At 40.4% G+C, this 24522-nt stretch overlaps 1 protein-coding gene across 3 annotated transcripts in view; it reads left to right on the top strand.

Annotated features, from left to right (window-relative positions):
- PARD3B (par-3 family cell polarity regulator beta) overlaps positions 1–24522 on the top strand; it is a 392403-nt gene that overhangs the window by 354521 nt on the left and 13360 nt on the right. For all 3 annotated transcript variants that reach the window (XM_071434745.1, XM_071434744.1, XM_071434743.1), the window contains one exon: positions 6592–6671. In XM_071434745.1, coding sequence (XP_071290846.1) covers positions 6592–6671 — 80 coding nt within the window. The remainder of the gene's footprint in view (positions 1–6591; positions 6672–24522) is intronic.

Below are 24522 nucleotides of genomic sequence, written 5' to 3'. Positions count from 1 at the left end.
AAGTGAGTGTGTGCTTAAAAAAAGAAAGCACAGCATTCCCTGGGACTGAGCCCAAAAAGCAGAACTTTAGGAGACTGCAAGGTCATGACTTGGTAATTGGGCCATGAACAGGCATCTAGAGCCATCCATTGATTCACCTTTCCAAATTATTTAACCTGTGTTTTCTGTTGACACAAATATAAAATGTTCATTTGCCACACTACCCAAAGCAAACTTGAGGACATTGGACCATGATTTGAGAAGCTCTGACAATTGTAGTCCTGAGATATCTGTAAAATGGAGCAGGAACAGAAAAACAAGGTGTCTCAGGATCTGCTGGGAAGATACTGCTTCCTTCCTTACTCTTGGGAATAAGTTTGTTTGTAACAAACAAGTTTGTAACAGAGAAGTTGAAAGTGCTCTTTCTCTTCATTGGTGGACGTGCTTTTAAGAGCTCCTGTGGAACATCATCTTGGCTTGCCATTGCAGCCAAGAGGAAAAGCACAAGAATATCAAAAAGAAGTATTAAAGGTGCTGTCTTATATCCAAACAATGGTAGAGCAGTACCAATGGGCTCATAGAACATTAGACTCCTCTTCGAGGACTACTTCTGCCATTAAAATCAATGCAACTTAATTAAAGCAAATTATAGATAGATACATCTATAAATAAGATATTAAAGTGCGCCGCTGAATATGATAATTGCTGCATATTTAGCAATCAGCGTGTGTGTTCTGCTTTTGCCAGGAGGGATTTCTTTCAGAGGAATCAATGGAGCTTTATTAAAAACCATCTAAATTAGAGGGAGAAATGATGAGTGTTATAATAACGCAAAATCACTGTTTCAACTTTCATTGCAAAACTAGGAAAGCAAAATATATCCCTCTTTGTGTATGTATGGAAAACATCAGGAAAATTCTTTTGAATTGTAGACAGTGGTAGAATTTTTAATCTTTACCTTTTGATGCAAAACAAAAAAAAAAAAAAAAAAAAAAAAAAAAAAAAACCTGGATGGAAGAAACTTTGCTTTCTATAGAAATGCTGGAGCTCTCCAAGGGTGGGGTAATGAGGATTTCACAGCAGTAAGGAATTAAGAAGACCCCATTGATCAATTTCCTCCATTTCACATGGACCATCCAGTTCACTGCCTTACATCACCTGCCTCTGTTTCAGCAGCTAAAGAAAGTGTTAGCAAGTCAAATTGTGCTCTTAAATTTCACTTGCAGTTCCCAGAACCAGGAACGGTTGAAATGCAAAAAATAAGTGGGTTAATTTTGATGCTTCACCTGTGTATGAAACATCGAGACCAGGGTGGGGAATAAATCCACTTTTACCTCTCCATTTTTCTTCAGTTTTCACTTAATTGAAAACAAAAACCAACTGTGTCTCAGCAGAGGGGAGACCTGAGGGTTAAAGGGCAAATTCCGTTATACCACAGCTCTTTTTGGCATGCTGAATCTCAACCCATGTGATTAGAAACGCTCACAGACAAAAGAAGAGCTTTGAGAACAGAGGTCAAAACAGCATCTGAATCAAGTCCTTTAGCAGATGATCACAAGACTATTGAAAAATGCACTAAGCAATGCAGCAGTTCTGTGTGTCATGTTTATACACAGGCAAAAAGCAGAAGTGGGTGGCATTTTCAAAGCACTTGGATTGATGGCAGAGCAGAAGCTTCAATCTGCAGCCTTCCTGGGGTGTCTCCTGTCTTATAGTGCATGTCAGTCGTATAAAATACGGTGATAGTATCCTGCCATTTTTATGGGTAGAAAACCACAGTGTGCAAGCTCAAGTGACTTTTCTGAGCATACAGAGTGAATAAGTGAAAAAGCTAGGAGTCCCAGGACTCCTATCTTCATAAGCTTTTTCTGATATCCCATCATTTTAAATAAGTCACTTGTGGCTCAAGTGGAGTCAGCAGTGTTTTGCCCTGGATTCACAAACATGTAGCTAAAATGCCATCAGCCTTGAGGAAGTTATATTATATATTACTTAGTGGGTGGAACACTGTCCAAATTTTCTTTCTGATCTTAATGATAGTTGAAATGTTTGGAGGAGGCTTATTGTTCAGAAGTCAGGAAAAAAAGGGCTGAAAAGTAAAAGGATAGTGATGCTTAGCATATGAAGAATTAATACTCCTGAATACAACACCCACTGTATATTTTTCTTTTTTAACAGTAGGAAACTTTTGACTCTGAGCAGAGGAGTAGCTGGTTAAGAAGTTTTGAAAGATTTTTTTTAACCAACTGACCTCTGCAATGATGATGAAGTTTTCTATATGCAAGTCTAAATACCTGCAGGAAAGGGAACTGCAACTGTATGAGACAGCCAACCTAAAAATGTCTCTGCATCATTTATTTTCCTTATAAGCAGTATCCATGGTCTTGGGTTTTCACTGTGCTGGCTTCACTCAGGATGGACACTGAGCAGGGAGTCAGGTGGGAATCCGTGAGAAGAAGTAGAGCCCCAGGCTAAAACACGCTGTCCTGCTGAATTCTGCTGGTAGGGGTAAGGAGTTGTTGCTGATTTCTATTTGCAGTGTGGTAGCTCTCACCTTGAGCTGTGTGTGGATGCACAAAAAAAAGTCAATTCTGGTTTCATGAAGCTTAAACTTCAAAAAAGATTGCTATAGTTGTTATTTTTGGTACCGCAGCATCTATCCAGCCCCTAACACTTTGACCCATAAGGAAGGGGCAAGGGAGGCTTTTCTGCTAGCAGCTAGAATTGTAGCCTTTAGCAAAGGCTCCAAGAGGAAGGCAGTGTAAGACAGGTGAGAGGGAATGAAATGCAGGATCTCCCAGGGAAAAAACAGTCACATGCACTTTTCTGTACAGCTTTCTCTTCCCTTAAAGAATTGTTATTCTGCAACCCCAGAATTCTCCTGTAGGCAAATTCCAGACTTACTCAAGACACCTGCTCACAGGTATACTCTATTTATAGCTTAAAATTTATTTGCAGGTTTTTGAATGCTCTAAGATATTTGTTTCTGGCTTGATCTATGCTGTCCTTCAGTCTACACTTCTACCAGCCTGGTTCTTCTGCTGGGAACAGGCAGGGGTTTAATTAAGAATGAAGAGGTGTTACAGGATATTTTCTGAAGAGGTACCTTTCTATCACAGAAATCTTGTTAGCTAGTGAAAATTATTGTTTCTAAAAAGAGAGGCTTAAACAACAGAAACATTAACTAGCCTCGTGTAAAAAACACCTCTCTGTCGCACAGAAAATCCTGACCATGAAGGCATTGAGTTACAAGTGTCTTGCCAGTTTTTCTGGTATCTTGTCTCTGAGTGTGGCCACTGCTGTGACTGGGATTCCCAAAGGGGCAATTAGGAGAACAACCTGCTGGTGCAGAAGTTCTGCTCTCCCATTCAGTTCTCCAAGTCCTTGCCTTTCTTCCACCTGCCAAGGACTTCACTGTCTCCTGCTAACCAGATGTTAGTTGGTTTGATTCATATTTGTATTTATTTGTTTTACATTCCACAAGGGCCTTGGCCATACCAATACTTTGCAACAGTTACATTTCAGGAATTGTTTGCTGTTGTTTTTTGATGAAGATAGTGTTTTCTTTCCTCGATTTAAGCGTGCTGCTCTTTTAATTGCGCTGATAGGATGATGGCTGTTTCTGTGTTTATCTCTGCCCATTATTTTTGCATATTCATGTTTTGCTTGTTAGTTGAGGCCGCTCTTAAGAGATGAACTGTTCATAATGATGCCACTTATTTAAGTTGATGTTGTTTATTTAAACCCTAAAAATACAGGAGCATATTCTGGATCATTTTTTCTGTTATGCCTTACCATACATTTGTGAAATGTGTATTTCACCTGCTGCTGTGTTCTCTATTGATTGGGATGTTGGTCTCCTAAGCTCTTCCAGTAGGGACTCAGCTGAGCACTGCACCTTCTGTCAGCTCCCTTGCTGGTCACCTTGTGGTCACCACCCATTTGGCTTTGACAGCACTTCCAGGTTTTTATCCTGTTTTATTAAGATAACTGTTTTTTCACCTAAATATGTTGTGATTATTAACTGTGTGTTAAAACTTTCACACCTGGTCTGAGGGCCAGCTGCATATGTCCTGTTTAGGAAAGGAGGAGAAGTTGGAATATTTTGATCTTACTAATTAGTACATTTCACACCGATTTTTAGCTTAGTTTGTTGTAGAAGGCAGCAAAGGAACCCTTTGCTTTGACTCTTTCTGAAACATAAATAACTTCTACTGAGGAGGTGTTTCTATTTTCACAATTTCTCTTTTCACCAGGGTAGTATTTTATTCCAGGCACCATTTTGGCACTCCAGGCTGAGTGATGATACGCTTTTACTGTCGCATGGACAGATGGAGAAGGAAAATCAGAAGAAATGGCTGAGCCTTTAATTAGCTGTGCAGAGCCAGAGCATGCTTTTCCAGTGCATTGGGGGTTTTATATAGGGTGTGGAGACTCAGCCGCTCGATGGATCCAAATTAGCAAAATTGTGTATCCGCCACCAGGGTGTTACTATGGTAACTGTCTCTCAAATCATATATACAAACAGACCTGGCAGGGGCTATTGCCTTCTATTTGGTCTGCAGGAAATCATCAAAAAAAGGGTGTTTTCAGGCTGAAAAAAGGCCTTGTGATGTAAATATTTTTTACTTTTGGTGGTTGGTATAAGTTTTGGGATTACTGCTTGATGCTGGCACAATTCTGAGTGTTTGTGTTTTTTCATATTGCCTGGCTGCTGTTACTCCCTTTAGGTGTGAGAGTGCAGGAAACTCACACCACTACCAGACTCATGCACATAATTAATAACCTTTCTACAGCTGTACAGGTAGACCATCAAAAACTGCATGTTTTTATGGTGAGAGACCAGATTATACATTTGTTTCTTTTCCCCTCATTCTTCTTCATAAAACAGGAGAAATCTGGAGGGTCTTCTCTTACCAGTGTACCTGGGAACTTAAGGGAAATTAGGAACCTGATGAAATTAGTAGTGTAAGAGCAGCCAAAGTGGCTGTGACTTTTCACCTAAGTGACTCTGTAAAGTCTCTCTGCATGTTACTTTTTCTCGTGGAAAAAATGAATGAATGATCCCTTTAGCCTACTGCCCTCTTTTTGAAATGTAGGGTAATTATTGTTGTTTTTTGCTCATCCAAAGTCAGGCACTGCTAAAGCATGGGTCATTTCAAATCAGAGGTGGTTCTTTCTTGTGGCCAACAGTTCTGTGAGGGTGCCTTTCTGTTTTGAATGAGATAAAGGAAGCTTGCAAGAGGCCTGTACTTAATAATTTTTTTCATTTACAAGTATCTTGCATGTTTGATGAGTGCCAAGGTGCATAACAAAATTTGTCTGGAATAATTTCTAAGCCTGCCTAGCAGCTGCAAATGATACTTCCTCTCTTTGTATAGGACTTGGTTTATGTAATGTACACAGAAATGCTTTGTAAAGGTAGGTAACACTTAATACACCTGAATGCACAACTTTTCTCATTGCAGTGGTTTATACATCTGTTCAGTGAAAATGGTGTATTGTGCATAAATTACAGGACTGACAGAAACGTACTTTAACCTGCAGAATGCAAAAAACATGTTAATTTTTGTTTTCTCTTTCTTCTAATCAGGCATTTGCCAAAAGCTTGGTGTGATTTATTACTTTCTTTTTAATGAATTGTTAAAAATGTTTGAAAAGGCATTAAATCTTCCTTTCTGCTATTAATCTGTAAAAGGGGAAGGGGATTTTAAATGGCCTCTTAGTATATTGCTTTATAAAACTGCTGATTCTAGCAGCACCGGAATAGGAATACATACTAATGTAGGAAACACTGAAGGCAGTCAGAGCCTCCTCCATTTATGGAAGAAAAGACTAATAGCTCCATTTTAACAAGGCTCTTAACACTTTGGGCCATCAGCAGGCATTGAGTGAAATTGGGAGAGCTCCTGTGTGCTAAAAGCATTGAAGTTCACCGTTTGTACCCGGTTGGAGCCTTCCTGATAGAATTGTGCTCCCCAGCCAATGCCCGTTGCCATCTTGAACACAAACCAAGTAGCGCTGGCATTTTGACTGAGTGCACTAACGCTGCACTTTTGAAATGGCACCAGAGCATCATAAATGCACTTAACTCCCAGCTGGATACTTAGCTTTGCAGGGGCGTTAGGGAAAGTTTCTGGATTCGTGTTAAGAACGAAAGAAAACCTGTTTGTATCATATTTTATGCTTAAGCAAAACAAGCTAGTGGAGGGGAAAAAAAACAGACTTGGTACTAAGATGTTAGCTTTGATTCAGGTAGTTATGCCACAGTAATCAGAAGTGGTGTGCTTAGTTAAATGATGTCCTCATGTTACTGGATTCCAGGAGAAAGGCCAGCCAGGGAAGAATAGAGAGTATCCCAGCTAGTAGGCAGATGAGGGAAAGGTGATAAAGATTGTACCTGCTCTAAACACTTCTTTGATACAGAAGCTTTTCTTGTTAGCAGTGATAAGATTATGTATGGGATTTGAAGCTTCTTTGAGCCCCTGCCTTTCTTTTGTTGATTTTGGCATGTTGTAGCATCATGTGTTCTCTGCTTATCATTTTGAGATGCATTGTTAGTAGCTGGGCTGCATAATTGATCTTCATTTCTAATTACTCTCCTCTCCACAGGTGCCTGGAAAAGGTCCAGATGGGAGCTCCTACAATCTTCACTTCGAAGGGGTGGAAAGGCAGTATGCATCCTTACCCAGGTACAGCGCCAAGCCTCCTTCCCATGGGGAGGGAGGGCAGCCCACAGCTGATGTCCGGCTCTAATATGAGAGATTATTCTGCACTTCTGTCTTGTCATCTTTTGCTGCTGATTTACTGCCATTTTATACCTGTACTATTAATTTGGACTTTTGAATTTTTAAAAAACAGGTCTCTCATTGAACATGTCAGCAAGAGTCATGATCCATACCTATATAACATGACATTGAGGGAGCTGCCTCTGCAAGAGTTATAACAGGTCGTAGCAGGGCATAAGTGACTGAGTTTATAGTGATATAATCCCAGCTGGCATTGACAGAACATTGCTGTGGAAAGCTTCCACTACAGCAGCCACAGCTACTGAAGTCCCACTGTTGCTACAAGGGCTGTCTGACTGCAGTCTATTCCATGAGAACATCTCTGTGCTTTTACTGAATGCTCTGGAAATGTGAGTGAATTCTCTGAGGGCTTTTTTTAATTTTTAATCCTTATCAACTGAATGAAGAGTAATTCTAGTCTGAAACCAGTGGGGTATAACAAAAAGGAAGCATTTCAGGGATTTCAGCCCCATTTCTATTGGAGTTTTAATAGCAGAGTGTAACACAAATCAAGCCAGAAAGGGGAGTGAGAGGATGCTAGAAGAGATAGTGGGAAGCAGGGAGAAGAAAACAAAAACAGAAAAATATTCTCCCTTTAGAATTAGAGGGCTGGGCAAGTCCTAGGAAACATGGTCCTGTCCACTTCTTGGACCTACAGGCAGGCTGAATTGTAAAAGAAAAGCAAAAATGGGTATCTATAAGCAAGAAGAGATTTTTTTATTGTGAACTAGTGCTGGCATTTAGGGAATCAGTGCATTGTTTCTTTTTGCTGCTTCTTTTTCTACTCGTCTATTTACATTCAAAGGTGAACACTGAAAGATTGATTGATAAATATGTAATGCTGTGTCCAATTCCAGATGAAAATACAAAGAATATTTTACTTTTGTTAACCAGAATATAAAGACTGTCTCACAAGGCACTGTTGGATGTCTGTAGGCATTTTTAATGTATATGATTTCTAAACCAAAGGATGTGTCTGCAGTTTACTTCCTGCCTTCAAATTATATTTGTCAGCCATTTTTTCTTGGGGATTCATCCTGTGCAGTAACTGGCTTTTCTGACAGAGTCCTGCTTTCCAACAGTGTGTTTTGCATGTATTTCCTGGCTGATGGTGGGTATTTACTCTTCTGGGTAAATGGCCATCTTTTTTTACAGTCCTCCAACACTCATGTTTCCCCATCATGCTTCTACCAGTGATTTTTGCATGTTAGTTAGGCCTACTTCTATTTTGCACACTCCTTTTTTATTTATTTTGAACATCCATTTTGTTGAATACTTCCTTGTGGATTACAAGAAAGTAATTCATAAATGATGCTCAGTGTAACTCTCAACAGCAATTTTTATATTTGTATATTATGTCTTCTTTTATTAATTTTCCCTTTAAGAAAATTAACCATATTTTTTCAGGTGTTGTAAACTGAAAATTTCCCAGTGAAGTAACTTCCATAAGCCAGAATTATTTTGATTTCCCAGTATTCCTTTCAAGGGGAATGACCAGAAGTGAGCACTACAGTGCAGCTGTAGACATGCCCTTGTTTTATGTAGTAAGCAGTCTCTGTATCCCTTCTGTCCTGTTCCTTTCCAAACTGCTGCATCCTCAGCATGCTCCCTAGGTGTATATACTGCTCATCTCTACAACCTGTGCTTATGTGGGGTTTGGTTGGTTTTGGGGTTTTTATTTTGGGGTTTTTTTTGGGTATTTTTTTTTAAGTAGATTTATCTGAATAAGATAATGAATTTTACAGTACTGTTCCCCAAACCTCCATTTAACTTGCTGGAAACACAACTCTCCAGCTCTTAGAACACGGTTGAGTATTTAACTGGTGGGAAATCTCCAATGAGAAAGTCATCCAAATATTCCCTAAGCTTTTGAAGATCACTGTGAAAGTGTCCTTTCTCTCTGTGCCTAAGGAGATTATGCTGGAGAGTGAGAAGACCTGCACTTCAGCAGGGCTGTTCGTGCTTCTCAACCCAAACATTTACACTGCTGCACACAGGCCAAGCTGTGTCTCCAGAGGGTTTCCACCCTGGCAGGAGCAGAGCTTTGGGATATCACACACCCTTGGGCGTGCCTACAATTCAGCAATCGGCTGCTGCTTTTTATACTTCAGTTTTGTAAGTTTTGCAGTTTCATGTTACTGCAGTAATTAAGCCCTGGCAGTCACAAATGACTAGATTGTACAGTGAAGTCTAAATCCAGATGAAGGGGATGCAGTCTCATTGCCAGCCACTAATGGAAATGAGTGATTTCTTTTGTTCTCATGGCTGACTGCCCAGGAGTATAGAGGAATCCAGGTAAAAGCCACCCATTTGCCAACCAATTCTTGGCAGTGGAGGATCTATGAAAACTACTGTAATGAGCAGCATTATTAACAAAAAAAAAAAGGAAAAGAAATTAAGAAACAGATATGTAGAAAGAAATGAAGAGGTAGTATTTCCTCAAAAGAATAGCTTTCTTCTCTCAAGCATTTTAGTATTAGTTCACAGTTTCCTGCCCTTGGATTTATTCCCCTTCTTTTGTGCTGTCCTCAGTGTGGTGAGGCCACTGAGCCACATTGGTACAGATGCCATATGGAGCTGTCTGCATACTTAGCCATTTAAGCCCAGTTTAATAAGAGATACTTACAGAGGCTTCAGATGAGGGTTGTAGATGCTGGGAAACAAACTCCTGTTGCAATATTACGTTGAGTCCAGGAGGATATGACCTTTGCCTGCCGCTCTGGTGTGGCACACACAAGGAAGGAGCAAAGTGCTTGGACTGCAGCCAGTTTCACGGGATGAGGAGGGAGGAGGGGATCTATGCTGTGTCAAGAGTAGCTGGGACCAACACAGTGAAACGGTTCTGCTCACCTGAAAGCCACCAGGACTCATGCCAGTGTGTGTGGGCATGGAAAAATTAAGTAAGAGAGCTTTGGTCTTCCTCCCCACCAGGCAAGAAGGAGGAATGTTCACCTAGCAAAATCTTTATCAGTGTTTGATGCCCCTAAGACACTGTCCCATTCCTTTGCAAAGGCGTGCATCCTGCATGAAGTCAGATCTGAACATACCTGCTGCTGGCTTGAAGAATTCTAAGCTTTGAAACATCATTGTGGCTTTGTCTTTTTTTTTTTTTTCTTTTTTCTGTTTTTTCTCTGAAGCTCTTAATTTAAGTCTAGATATTGTGGGCCAAATTAAGTGATACAAGTCTGTATCAACACTATTTGAGGAAAGCTGTCAAGTGTGCTTGTCTTTTCAGTAGGAGCAGCAGCAAATTACTGTCCTGGTCTCACTGAAGTCAGTGATGTCCTTTTTTCCTTTGAGTGGAGGATATGTTCCTGTGTAAGGTTACATGTTTAATTAAAAGGGGAAACAGGAGGCAGCAGCCTTTGGAGAAAGGCTTTCTGTCTGACTGGTCTAAGGAGTGGTGAGCTGAGCTACATAGTTAAGTTTCTACATAAAATAATTCCAGCCTGTAGGCTTACTTTGGAAATGTCTACAGAGGCAAACATCTGAATTAAATGATAAGTGGCTGTGGCAGCAGAGTGGCAGGTCTTCATCTCTCATTGCATTGCGCTGTGCTGTCTGCAGAAAAGCAGCGAAGTGGGAGAGACAGAAATGGGAGGCTTTGCAAGAGAGATACAGTTCTTTGCACTCAATACTTATGTGTTGCCCTGAGGCTATTGCTAAGTAGTGCTGAGTAGTAGTATTAAGCAATATTAAATCCTCCTGCTTAGGAGAATGGCTTGATTCTTATACATCTTAACCTCTTCTTTTGGGAAGAAGAGCAGGGCAAGGTTGTGGGAGCCAGAAAAACATTTGTATCTTTTAAACTATTTTTAATGCATACTTTCTTGATGTAATTCAGAATATTTTCCTGATGGAGCTATGGAGCAGATATGAAGCTGAAGCTGCTCTGTTTGTTCATAGTTCTATTTTTGAGCTTGCATTTATGGAAGTCTGTCTTAATGTAAATCACAGTTTTGCTAATGGCAGCCTTGTTTGGAGAAGCCTCGTGTTCAAGGACACGTTCTTTTCTGTGGTGGTGGAAAAGCTGGCTGTGACCAAAAGCAGACTGACAGGCACTGGGACGGCAGCTGGTTGACAAGATGAGTGGGGATTAGAAAGCTCAGCCATCTTTCCAATAAGAAATGCTGATTCCAATGGAAAAGCAGTAGTTCAGACTTTCTCTGGAATTCTCGTATTATTGAAGAACACATTTATGTCAAGAAAACAGGGGGAGCCAGAAAGGCTGTGAGAACATTAGAAAATAACTGCTAGCATGGAAAAATGAGTTCAGGCTGTGTAGGTGGGTTCAGCTGTGTTGCTGTGGCTGGGACGAGACTGCTGAGCAAACTGCTAATTTGCTCATGAGTCTGTCTTAAATGTAACATGCATCCTGAAACTGGGAAGCTTGGAAATGGATTAAGGAGCCAGCCTTGCCATACAGTGGCAATGGGTAGTTTTCCCATGCTGGAAGCTTCTCTTCAGGTTGACCATGCAACTTGCATGATGTGAGAAATGGATTTGTAAAGGATTCTCAAAATATGACTGAAAGCTCTCAGAGTCTTGTACATTTGTATGCAAACTCTGAGATAAAGTGTGCTGACTTAGAAAGGCTGTGGAATAGAGATGGCATTGTTGAGAGAGAGATTGAACTAGAAACAAGTTTCAAATGATGGCCTTGCAAAAAGACTGGATATTTTGGAGAATTAGAACTGTTAAAGATGCATTGTAGCAAGACCACGTGGGGTAAAATAATAGAGGATTGGTGGAAGAAGTATTAGCAGCATTGTGTGGCAAAAGCTAATAGGCTGAAAAGCATTTATAAGGTATTATAACCAGGAAATAGGTTGGCTTCTGATAGAATGGCATTGAGTTTTACATCTCTTATGCCTCACCCTTTATTCTGATAACAGAATAAAATCTTTTCAAATGCCTCTCTGTTGCCCTGTCTCTGTAGAGCTGGGATTTTCCAACACACTTCTTAAAGCAGTAGCTGAAAGCAGAACACTCTCCATTTCTAGGTATGATGCCAGAAAGGACATATTTTTGGTCACCTTGTCTGAGCCCTCCAAGACTTTCTACATTTCTGCGTCAAACTAAATTTCAATTTTGATCCATCCCATTACTTTTGTAAATGTCTTTAGAGAAGCATCTAACCTGGAATTAGAATGTCACATTGTGGAGAATTCATTACATTCTTTGGAGGTTAATTATTTTACCTCTTAAAGAGATTATGTCTATTTTTTCCCTCAAAGTCTGACATTACCCAATTTCAGTTTCTAGATACTATGGTAAATATTTTTTCTGCTAGATTTTAAGAGCCAAGCCTGTAAAATTCCTTCCTTGGAGTATTTCTGTGCAGAGATCATTTATGTTATGTTTTCACCTCCCTTTCAATAAATTAAATAGATTGAGCACATAGGTCTTACACTGTAGAGCAAGAAAATAGCATTGACTCAAGGGGCCAGAGTAGCCATGCAGTCAATTTAGGAGGTAGCCTCTAGAGTTGAGCAAAAACATTTTGAGCCCTCCAAATCAAAAGTAAAGTTTTGGTAATATCTGTGTCCTCAACAGATAAGATTCCTCCAACAGAAGAAATGGATTATTTAGCATGTTTCATTAGCTGCTTCTTGCACTTGAATGTTCTTGCCTTTATTTTACTGAGTTTATTTCAAAATGCAAGATTTCTGTAATTTAATTGAATCCTGAAAACATCATCAGAAAGTGACTTGACACAAATCACGAGAAAAAGTTAATTGTCTATTAAATAAGACTCATCATTCACCATTGTCTAGCAGAATCTGAAATTAATATACTGACATTACTTAAATATGTATATAGTGTATTCTCTTGGTTAACAAAAAAGAAATCACAGTTTTAGTGCAGACTATAATTAGCTGTAAATCAACTTGTCAGAGCATTCCCAGCCTCTGGGAATTGACTAGCCAAGGACCACAGATGAAAAAGCAAGGTTTAAAATGAATTATTTAAATCAAAATTCCCTGCTTGCTGGTTTAAATCCCAGGGGTTGGTTTTTTTTTTGGGGGGGGGGGGGGGGGGGTTGGTTTGTTTTTTGTTTGTTTGTTTGTTGGTTGGTTGGTTTTGGTTTTGTGGGGTTTTTTGGGGTTTTTTGGTGTTTTGTTTTGTTTTTTTTTTCGCTTGGAACCCCTTTGATTGAACCTACTCCATCACTTGAAAATCTGTCCTCTTTCTTATTTTGTATACTTCGTTTACATTCCTGCCTGGCATACAGCAGTTTGTGTCACAGCACTGACCCTGCAGTGCAGCCATGGTTCTGGCCATCAGCTGAGGCATGTCCTGCTGCTGCTGCTGTTGACAAGTGCCCTGTGGTAGCCCAGGGGCTCTCAGTGACAGTGTTGCTCTGTCCCATCACACAGCTGCTCTTCTGCCAGGCTGTCTTCCAGACACCTTCTCGGTGCTCGGACACTCCTTGGAAGCAGCTTTGCTCTGTGTCTCACTGCTCTCTCACCAGTTGGCTGTGTTACATGGCTCTACTGAAACTGTGATCTCCTCCAGGTTTTATTGGCCCAACATGGTCCTTTATGGCACACAGAGTGACAATGCTGATGCAGACTGCAGGGAATAAACACCATTGCTGCCTTGCAATACTGCTTAAATTGGAGCATTGTTCACCTGGCTAAAAAGAGCATCTGCAGTTACTGTCTCTTGGAAGGGGCCAGGGGTGCCAAAATTTTGATGGCAGTGAAATAATTTATCAACCCTGTCCAGAGTCACCCACATCTTAGTCTGTCAGTGAAACCATGTTATTGGACATACAGTACACAACTACAAGGTGAGCGTGTTAACCTCTGGTGCGTAATATAATGCCCAGGATTTTTAGTAATGCCCAGGATTTTCCCTCCAAAGGGGTGAAAAGCAGCTGATGGGAAAATACAGTGCCTGAATAAAGTCTGTATCTCCCTTGTTTCTTATACTGATTAAAATAAGAGGAGATGGTCAAGAGGAATATTTGAGAACCAATTGTAAATGGTCTTTTTTTAATTTTTGACATAAATCATCTATTTTTTAATATTCCCCTGGCATAACTTCAAAACTAAGAAGACTTAATAATTTGGTGTCTTAAACAGGATTGGAAATAAGTAGGGTGAACTTAAAATGAATGGCCCAACTAACTTCATCACCCTAGTCATGTGAAATATAAATAATATTCAAACAGTATATTCTGCAGTATACTTGATTATTAACTTTCTCTTCTGTTTTAATCATCTAAAGTGATATCAGTAATTCAGGGATATTTTTAATATGATTTTTATCTTGACAGCTGTGCTTTTATTGAAAATGCAGCAAAATCTTGTCTGTCTGTATCTTCCAGTGTGGTGATCTCATTATAAATGAAATATATGTATGGTTTTAGTTGGATTTTAAGTGCTGGCAGGTGAATTTAGAATCAGTTTTAATGGAAATACTGATCAAGGACCTCCAAGATACGTTGCAATAAACCAGCCAGGATGAAATACGGGCAAAGAAAAAAGATCATTCTTATATGCTAGAGCCCAAGCTTGGGAACCAAGCTGAGGTGCTCATTAAAAGATTAGCTTAAATCCAATTTCGAAGTGTTTTAAGATCTAGCTAACTAGCATTTCTTAACTCTGGAAGGTACTATAACTGATGGCTGTAGAAACTACCCAGGCCTCTAGGAGGTGTCAGGGAAATCATTGTACTTCAAGGCCAGAGCCTAAATCACTAGCAGGACAGCAGATTTGTGACACATACATGCAGCAGAGAGCTGCAAGTGCTCTGTTGCAACTTTTTCTGTTCCACCTCAGTTTCAATCCCTTTGCTCAGGTGTGCCATGGTACCTAATATCACCTCAGTGCCATGTGTGAAGTGTGAAGATTTTATTTCATATATCATGTCAAAATACATTTGTCCAAAAATGTGGAGAGTTCATAAATAACCCGTGTACACCTTCTACAGGGAGAATCTCAGGCATTAAAAGGCAGAGCAGGTAGGAAAAGGGTCAGTGTACTACAGACCTTTCAAAAAATAGTCATGTGTCTTTAAAGACTTGACTGAAAGGAGGAAAGAAATTTGTAAACAGGATCACAATTTCAGAAATCTCTGTGGTGAATAGAAAAGGAAGGAGATTTAGTTGTAAAACATACCTCCAGCTTTCTAATAAAATAGAAATATCACTTGAAATGAACATGATGCCTCCATCCAAGCCAAATTAAGTCTAAATAATGAAAAAGTATACTTTAGAAAGTCAGAAAGGTCAAGGTTCGTGACATCAAATCATGGATTGCAGCTGGCAGGCCACCTCTATAATTTCCATGGGAATAACTAAAGAAAATTGACTAAAGAAAATGTCTGTAACAACTGGGACATAGCTTGAAAAAAAACACTAAAAGCCAGATGTCTCAGAAGAATACTTTGGAAGTGTAGAAGGAGGCAGACAGGGATGGGTTTTGTCAATTTTCTTAATAAGTCAGTCAACTCCTCATAGCAAAAAGCCAGTTAATGCAATATGGAATAGTTTAAAAGTCAATTAATATTTTGAAACTAAGCAGCCAGCCTTTTTGCAAGGAGATACTATGCCGACTAAATAAAAATACTTTCGAGTGTCACATTTACAGAAAACATGGATCTGGTATGAATTTTAGTGTATAATCAGGCATAAGGACCTCCCACTCAAACTAAGAGCACCAAATTATGCTTAAAAATATGGGAGATAGAGGAAAATATTGCATTTGAACAAAAGGGCTTGAATTAATATTATAAAATTTAATGAAGTCTTGGAGACATTGCCTCAGAAAAGAAAGCTGTATTAACTATGCCTCCAGTGAGTAAAAGAACAAAACAAATGTTAGGGAACAAAATATTAATGAAAGAAAAAAAAGTGTCAGTACAAAATGGTTATGTTGAGATGAAGGATCTGTGGAAAAAAGATAAGTGAATGCAAATTAGGAAGAAGATTAAATTAAAAACCAAAAGCATATATCCCATAGAATGCATCAACAGAGTGATGTGCTGAGTGAAACCTGGGGAATAAGATGTGTGCTCCAAAATGCAAATACATCCATTGCATTGTTAGATGGATATTGAAATGGCTCAGGAGACCAGCAGACTGGGAAGCTCAGCTGGCTGCTTTGTAGGTATGGATATTTGGAATAAAAATGTTGCTGCTTATGCTGAGTTGTAATTCAGAACTCATCAAAAAGTGTGGGCTCTAGGCTGCAAAGGTGAGAAAGAGCATTGTGAAATAAGACAACTCTGCTGCAGTTCTTGGCTTCGGCTTTCCCTTGATAAACACGTCCGGAGGTGTAGCTGAAAGATGGCTGTCAGCAAACGTGCTTTAAAAACACCTAACAAAGGAAAAATTAGGAAGCCAACAGTATCAGGTGTAAATATGTATTATTTTTGAGGATGTTGGGTTAGGAATTTTTGAGCAAGCTTCCTGCAGCTCTCATTTTTGTGTGTGAACCTCCTGTATGCTGTGTCGTTGCTCAGCTATGTTCCTGTGAGCAAACGGCAGCTTTGCGGTGGCACCCTTTGCTCAGAGGCAGACTGCACTTAGTTCTCCATGCTAGGTCTCAATTCCTTTGTCTCCATCCAGTCTTTGCTTTGCATGGCAGACTCAGAAAAAAAGAAAAAGAAAATAAAAAAAGAACAACCAGAAAAACCCCACACCAGAATCACAGCCCTGCATGACAGTGTGTTGTCACAATGGCAAGTTTCAAGCTTCTAATAAGCATGCCATTTAAAGAGAGTCAGTTACAGGTATTCTTATGTGCATGTTTAGGAGAGAGGAAAGATTATGATGAAGTAGGAAAGTGGATTGTATGTGGACAGTCTTAATTGCATGCTGCAAATAATCACAAGCTGTGAAATCCTAAGACCTCAAATCTAGTTCTGTGTTCTTTTACAAACATGTAGGGGACGGAGTCGTGAGCACTCCGTGTGCCACCCACCAAGAAATGAGAAGCAGGGTGGGGGAGATGTGAGGAGTGCAGAAACACAAGGGCAGCGCGCTGAGCAGACCTGCCCTTGTTTGTTATCCTTGCTGAAACCCTGCCTTGTGAGGAGAGAGCTTTTATATAAACTGGTGATTAAAGGAAAGAGGTATCTAATTTGGGATTAAGAGAGTTGCTGAAGAATTTAATAGTAAAAACAGTTGCTAGAGCAGCTGTTTCAACACAGTTCAGACAATTGGCAGCCAAACTGCTTCCATTTCATAAGTAGGTGACATATTTAATTTCTCTTCACAGAAGTCTTAAATATATCAGGAGAAAATGCTCAATTTTAGAGGGCTTTGTCCAAATGCCTTTGCTCATATTCACCAAAGGCTTTTTTGTTGCTCTTCAAGTATGATGCTTTAGAAAGTCATGCTTTGGATGCCTTGATCCAGCTTGAGAACAGCCAGAAATTTACTACTAGAAGCTGGTATGAGCCTGGTCCAGAACCACTGCAATCCATGGATGTGTTCCTAATGATTGCAGTCAGTTTAGGCTGAAATGCAACCACTGTTGAAGCATACTTTTTGATTTCTTTGCTGTCTGGGTCAATCTGGTAGTAATTTGACAAACTCTGATTAGGTTACTTGTTGTTTTCCCCCGGAATTCTGCCCACCAATGTTAGCAGTTTTTCTCCAGATTTTGGATATCCTAGCAAAAGAAATTCATCTTTTCCTGCTCTATGGGTTCTTCAGCCCATCCAATCTTATCACAGATATAAGTGAAATAAAAGTAGTCCTTAAAAATGAATGTGATTCAAGGTTGTTGAAGAATTGCAAACATTCAGATCACTAGTGGTTATGGAACAGTAACTTTGTTAAGAGCAAGCATAGAGCTAAAATTCCTATTCTACCCTGTTAGAGAAGATTAATTCCTGCTTTCTTAAGAATCTTTACCCTCATTTCCAGGCTTGGAAAAGATTGCATTGTTCTAGCATTTAATAGTTATGTAAATTAGCACTGATTTTGTCATTTAGCACCTGTGCAAAATTTTCTGCTGGAACAGTTCTTTCAAATATGGCATAAACAAAGCATAAGATGCACAGTGATACTGTTCTTTTGTGGATGCTTATTTGGAAAAATATGCATGAGCTATTGAGCATGTCATGGATATGCCAGAAACACAGTGGCAGAGCTTTGTAGGCGTGTGGTTGGTCTTAAATAACACATAGGCCACTAGTCAGACTTTCAGCAAGCTTTATTTTGAAAATATATTAAATACCATCATGCATATGCTAAAAACTTAACCACATCTTTAGGGTAATGGTAATGTCTTTACTGTACTCGAAATCTTTGTCTGCCAAACATAACTTAGGCTGGATATAGAGATATTGACACAACTTCTGCTGGCTTCTGCCTGGTATTGCTGTGGCCTCCGCTGCTTCTGTCCTCTGTTCTGTGTGAGCAGATGGGATCCTGCAGCTGTTTGAATAAATATTAGTTTTAAAAAATTATGCTGCTCTGATTAACCATTCAATGAGGGGGGAAATGGCAGGGGAGAGAGCACCCAAGGAATCTCTCTACTTCAGGCCTCTTGCCCAAAAGCATTCATTTAAATGTTTGAGCAGTGATGAGGTGAGGAGTTATATAAACGGGAAGCCGTTCCTCAAATCACTATCTTCTCTCTGCATAGAGTGTAATTGATAGCTTATGTGCTTGCAACAGCTGAAAAAATAGAGCAGAACATGCAAACACATCTACTGTATAACATACGTGGGAAGCAAGTGGAGGAGAGTGTTAACTGTAATAGAAAGTGAATTATCTGCCATTTTTGTTCCACCCCAGATGTAATTCAGCAAGGAGATTGGATCTGTGCACTAGATAGTCTGAGACAGTGCCTTGGAAATTGGCAGTCAGAGTTCCATCCAGAGGGCAGGAAATGTGCGAACAAAACCCAGCCCAGGTTATCAAGTAAAACCCCAAGCCAACAGGGGTCCTTGGATATTGAGTAGCTGGCACTTTCCTTCATTTAAGGAAGAAAAATAGCTCTTGTTTTACAGGTGAAGGGAGATGCTTTGAGAGCAGTCTGTCATAGATCATGGCAAAATCTGGCAAGAAAAACCAATCTCAGGATGATTTCACAGTGAAAATTCATGTGACTGGATTTTTGCTTGGATCTAGGGGCTAGTTAGTGCACTGCTATATATATACCCGTGTGTCTCCAGGTTTTGGACCCTCATTTAACATTTTTGCTATGAGTTTTTGTTCAATCTGAGATCCTATGCTTTAAAGAAAAGGCATGTTTGTTTACTGAGAACTGACTTGTCTTCAGTATAGAAAGAACGTATTTTTAGAAGCATGGTATGGCCACAGTTTCTCCCCTTGTTTTGCTTTTTTAAGGAGATAATAGTGATATGGTCTTGAACTGAATTCAACCAGCCAGCACAATAGCTGGGACAAAGCATGTAGGAAAAAGGATGCTAACAGTCCTTCCTCCAAAGATGCTCAAACAGCAAACACACTTTACAGCTGTACATTCAGCGATTAAAGATTTCCAGAATCAGTTAAAAGCTTTGAGGATCCCAGTAGCCGTGCTCAGAAAACCCATGTGACTTCGCTGTGTGTAGACTTCTGGTAGTCTTCTAATTAGCTTTGTACAGGTCTCTGAAGGCATCTGGGTTTCTCACTGACTTGGGAATTAGACTGAATTTAGGCTGCCTGAACATGCCAGTGCTGGATTTGAGCATTTTTGAGTGTTTCTGTATGGATGCCCCTCTGGAATGGCAAGAGGGAGCAGCGTGGTGGGACGGGCTGTGCTGTGGTACTGACTGCACCCCGCTTTGTGGCAGAAAGCACAGAGCAGATCGGTTTAAAACAAAAGGGAATTAGAAAAAAAAAAAAGAAAGGCAAATTCAATTAGTCATTTGAAATTGAGTTGGGGTTTACAACTTGAATTTTTAGGCCCAGATCCATCAGAGCACTTAAGCACCTGCTTTACCTTGAATACAATTGGCTTTTCAATAGCAGTTATTTGCTATCAGAAAGCTCCAGGAAACCTGGGCTTAAATGGACATTGTAAAGGATGAAAGAAGGATGGCAGACAGGCAGTGGTACTTGGAGAAATTCCTCTTTTTCACTCCTTACACCTTATGTGGTTTAAATAATGCCTCCTTAATGCAATGCTTTGTGTTACCTACTCTGTAAATAATGTCAGCAAAGGTTATTTAATGATAATTTGACTTTTTCTTTGAAAAGACTTGTTACTAATCTTAACGTGAAATCTCTTTAGTATTATTGAGGGGAATAACAACCTAATGTCATTTTGGTTTGATTTCTTTGTATGAGGGGGTGGCAACTCTCCCTCGTCTCTCCTCACCAAACATCTGAAGCAAGATCTGTTACTGAGAGATTGCTGCAGTGGTACTTGGTCTTACAGAGATTTCATCAGAAACATTTCATTTTTAATGAACAATGGAAGATGTTCAGCTGTCCATTATTACACTTCTTTGTACACAGTCTAAAAATATAAATGGAAATTATAATTACATCTGTAATTCTGGGTCCCAGCTGAAATCGCTTTAATCCCAATGTGAGGGGGAAAAAATCAATACAGAACCCTTAACCCTGGTCTTTTCCTCCTTAGATATTTCATTTTCAGTTGTGCTAGTTTATACCACAAGTTTTATAAGTTTTTCAAGGGACTTATAGTATACAGAGATGATTTTGCATCCTCAAAATGACATTGCTACTTTGTGCTTTTCTGATTTAGAAATTGTTATGATGTTCTTGAGTAATAGGTTATATTGTAGCTGCTTGATATAATATGATGTTTCTCTCTTTTACTTTTTGTTCATTAAAAAGGGGGGCCTTTGAAATGTTGCAAAGTTCTTTTAAAGAAAATCCTATTTTACTGGCAGTAGAATTACACATCTTTTTTTTTTCTTTTTTTTTTTTTCAAGAGGAATCCAAGTCAGCATTAAAGATTTAACATTGGGATTTGGAAAAGACATCTTTCTCAACTCACCACAGGCTCTCTCTACTCCATTGTGCTTTTTTCCTATAGGCTTCAAATAGTAGGTCTGTGAAGGTTAAATATTATCATGTTTGGGGGTTTTTAATATCAACATCTGCAAGTATAGAAATGTCATGAAGTGTTTTGTGTTTCTGAAACCTTCACCTTTCTGCAAACCCAAGCTTAGACCAACAGTTGCTTTTGTTTGAGTTAACATCTGAGGAGGAAGGGTGAGGTTCTTTTATGCTGTAAGACCTTTGCAAACTATTAATTTTCCACGAATTGCAGCTTCCTCTGAAACATCTGGTTCTGGTAATAGTCCCACACGTGATGTTGCAGATTAGGGCACACTCCACTACATTGCCCCAGTTGCCACACTGTTAATGATCATGGATCTAACATCCACAGAGCAGAGGTGTGTTGTTCATCTTGGCAGAATATCTTCTTTCTTCGCAATTGCAGGTATGTACCATTTTCTAGATCATGGGCACTGAAAAAGTAAAACAAATTAGCAGCATTCTGGTCAGGCTTTTCTCTGAATACCTGAAAGACACAACTGAAAAGGAATGTTTCCACTTGAAGTGAGGCATTTCAGCAACCTACGTTTAGTACCCAAGGTACAATTTATTTGCTGTCTAAGGCTGTCAAGCCTTAACTTCCTGATTTCATTCCAGGATACAGATGTTTCATTCTCTCCCTGCCCTTTCCTCCCCTTGCAGATACCATTCTATACAAAAGCTCAATCCAAAGATCATTGAAATGCATCCATTGACATCCAGAGGCTTTAGCTGGGGCTGGATGACTCTGGGGCACAAAGTTCTTCATTGCATTGAAGTTATTCCCTTTTCTCAGTCTGGTATCCAGGCAAAGCACAGATGTTTTTCCGTCTTTACTTCCCCCTGCAAAGTATCTTGATGGATTTTTTATGAACTTGCCACTTCAAGTCTATCACACCACACAATCTGAAAGTACTTGGAGAGATATTATAGTAGTGACCTTTATTGTTCATTAGTGAATCAGCAGCCTAGCTTACTGTGGCTTTAAATGAGCTATATAAATTGGTTGTTATTTTCAATGATGATTCCCTTGATTTGAACATACTAGAGCAAAGATAATTGATTGATTCATTATGTAAAAGATTGTTTCAAGTTAGAGGGTGGTTTTATTTATTTTTTTTTTCTCCCAGCTAAATTGAGACATGCTGTCTAGAATCTTGGCCAGGTTCTTACCAGGTTCATATCCGGAAGCACTATTGCTTCTCTGTTTCTCACTGATGGCACACAGCAGCCTTCCTGGGGGGGTGGGGATGCCTCTTATGATTGTGGTGCTTGTTCCTTGTAATGTCAGCTGAAGCTGCTGCCTCCATAGAGTCCTGCATGTAAGACTTTGTTGCAGATCTTTGATACATGATGTATGTGTCCTTTCAAAATAAATTGAAGTCTATACCAGGTAGTGCTGTCCAAAACCTCTCTCTGTCTCAATGCTGGCTTGCCTCTACCCTGCATTCCAAGTGCTATGCTGTCACCTCTCTCAGGTATCACTAACTCCCAGCTATTGACATCTCTTTGCCAAGGATGCAGTGTTTTGGTGTGTCTTTAAAGCATTTTTTAAAGCTGTGCGCTCCTCTTTCAGCTTCAGGATCCTGATGTTTTCTGTTCTAGATACATGACTAAGCTGATAGAACTGTTACAACAGCCTGTACTTGCTCTCTCTAAAAGGTTGTTTTGCTCTAAGGTCTTTGCTGTTGCAAAATTTATCTTGTTGTCTGTCATGCAGCACAGTGTGCAGATGGCACAGAAGTTTGTTTAGAAGCTGCACATCTCATTTATTGGAAGTGTTGGGGAGGATGCATGTAGGATTGCACCAATCAGCAACATTTGTGGTTGTACCAGTTCCTAAAGAGCAAAGGATGCTGCGTGCCCAGGGACCATGCAAGTAAATCCTGCTGTGGGTGCATGGTGCTGCCCCAGGCCAGGAATGCATGGAAGAAAATCACACAGATCTAATGATGTCTCATGTCATTTGGGACACCTGGCTGGTGCTGCCAGGGCTGGTGCTGCAGGCATGGAAAGTGAAGAAAACAGTAGCCAGGCCAGGAGGGGATAGTGGTAAAAAATGTGATGGGTTCTAGGAATCCAAGCCTAGGCTTTGCTGAAGGAGGCAGAGAGGACAGCAGGGGCTGTGGCATCTTGTGCTGTTGTCCTGTCCACCCACCTCCATCTTGTGGTCTAACATGATGACCTCTGACTTCCAGATTTGCTTAAGGAAACAATGTCCAGCAAATTAAATAGGGAAGAACTGAGCTCAGATGTGTATGAAAGTCAGCAGTTATATTGTTTTCATGTGGGAATGGAACATATTTGTGTATATCTATAGGCATTACAGCTAATAGCATGTACATGAGTAAAAACTCCACCTGTGCCCGTAAAGCAGTTGGGAGCTATATTGTGTGTTTCCTCCATACTCAGTGGTTCAGGTCTCAAAGCAACCTCAGAGTGATGTATTTGGCAGTGGTGCCATGTGTGCGTGTCTCTTTCAAGCACAGCTGTTCTACAGGACATCTTGAAGGGGTGTTTGCAGATTCTCGTCTGTGTCTCACTTCTCCAGAATCTGCTTCTGCTCCCAGGATCTGGCGTGCCAAACCCTCCTCATCTGAGCAAGTCAACAGCCTGTCCCAGGCTGCTGCCTAAGAGAATGGCAGGGCTTCGTAAATAAAGGAAACAATTGAATGATAAGTTCACACTTCAGCACGCTGCTTAACAACCTGATAACAGTTAATTACATACAGTATTTTTAAATGCAGCAACCTAGAGATAACTCCAGAGGTGGAGCACAGGCCCTTGGGCCTCACGACCGAAGATTAACCTCTTACTGCCCATGCCCCTAAAGAGACCGGTGGCTGCAGCTCCAAATGTCACCAGTTCTGAACTTTTACTGGCCAGCAGTGACTCAGGGTCATGCAAGTGAAGTGTCCTCAGCCGCAGGTAGGGGCAGGGGGAAGCTCTGCTCAGTCCCAGAACTCGTGGGTCCTGCTTTGAGAGCAGCCTGTGGGCTGACAGGCAGAAAAGGTGGGGTGATAAGCCCAGGGCTGCCTCCAGCAGAGGCAGCAGGTAGAGCGGGTCCAGCCGGGAGTTGCTGCTGCTGGTGTAAGTGCAGGAGCTCTGCAGGAAGGAGCCAGCACAAACACAGCTGGAATGGGCGCTGGGGCCGGCTGCGAGTCACAGCAGCTGCGCTCAGCGCTACCGCTCCCTGGGCACCGGGTGGGACGTTTCCGTCTGTCCCAGCCCCCGGGATTGAGGGTTTGACCCTTGTTATTTAAAGCACAACTTCAGGACATCTGCTGTCAGAGCACCCGCAAAGTTTGTGGCTTAATGCAAGTCTAATTAACTGATTTGCCTATCCAAATCTGGAGATTTACACACTTCTATAGAGGCAGCTGTAAAGTTATAACTTCAGCTGTTTATCATACCCCGAGCCTTTAAATCTCAATTATGAAAGGTGGTGTTTAATGGCTAGCTGGAAAATGGGTGGTTACCAGAGTGTTAATGGAGTGCGGCAAGCCAGGAAATGTATAATCTAATGCCTGTATAGAAATGAAAGGTTCTAACAAAAGAAAATATTGGGGGGGAGGATGTACTTACAGGATGTTTGTGCTGTTTAGGAGAAAATCAGTACATGAGCAGTAGGGAAACAATGGGGACTGAAATACTGCCTGAAGAAAGAAATAAGAGCTGCTTGTTTTTAAGGTCCCTCTTGCCCCCCCCCCCCCCAAACAGCCATCCTTCTTCTCTGGGTCTTGAGCTTTGCCTTTGTTACAAAGGGAAAAA

The sequence above is a fragment of the Agelaius tricolor genome, unplaced genomic scaffold (assembly GCF_023055355.1).
Source record: "Agelaius tricolor isolate 1412-34295 unplaced genomic scaffold, bAgeTri1.0.p SCAF_10, whole genome shotgun sequence".
NCBI lineage: Eukaryota > Metazoa > Chordata > Aves > Passeriformes > Icteridae > Agelaius > Agelaius tricolor.
Note: the sequence above shows the minus strand (reverse complement) of the source record. Positions and strands in the feature narration are given on the sequence as shown.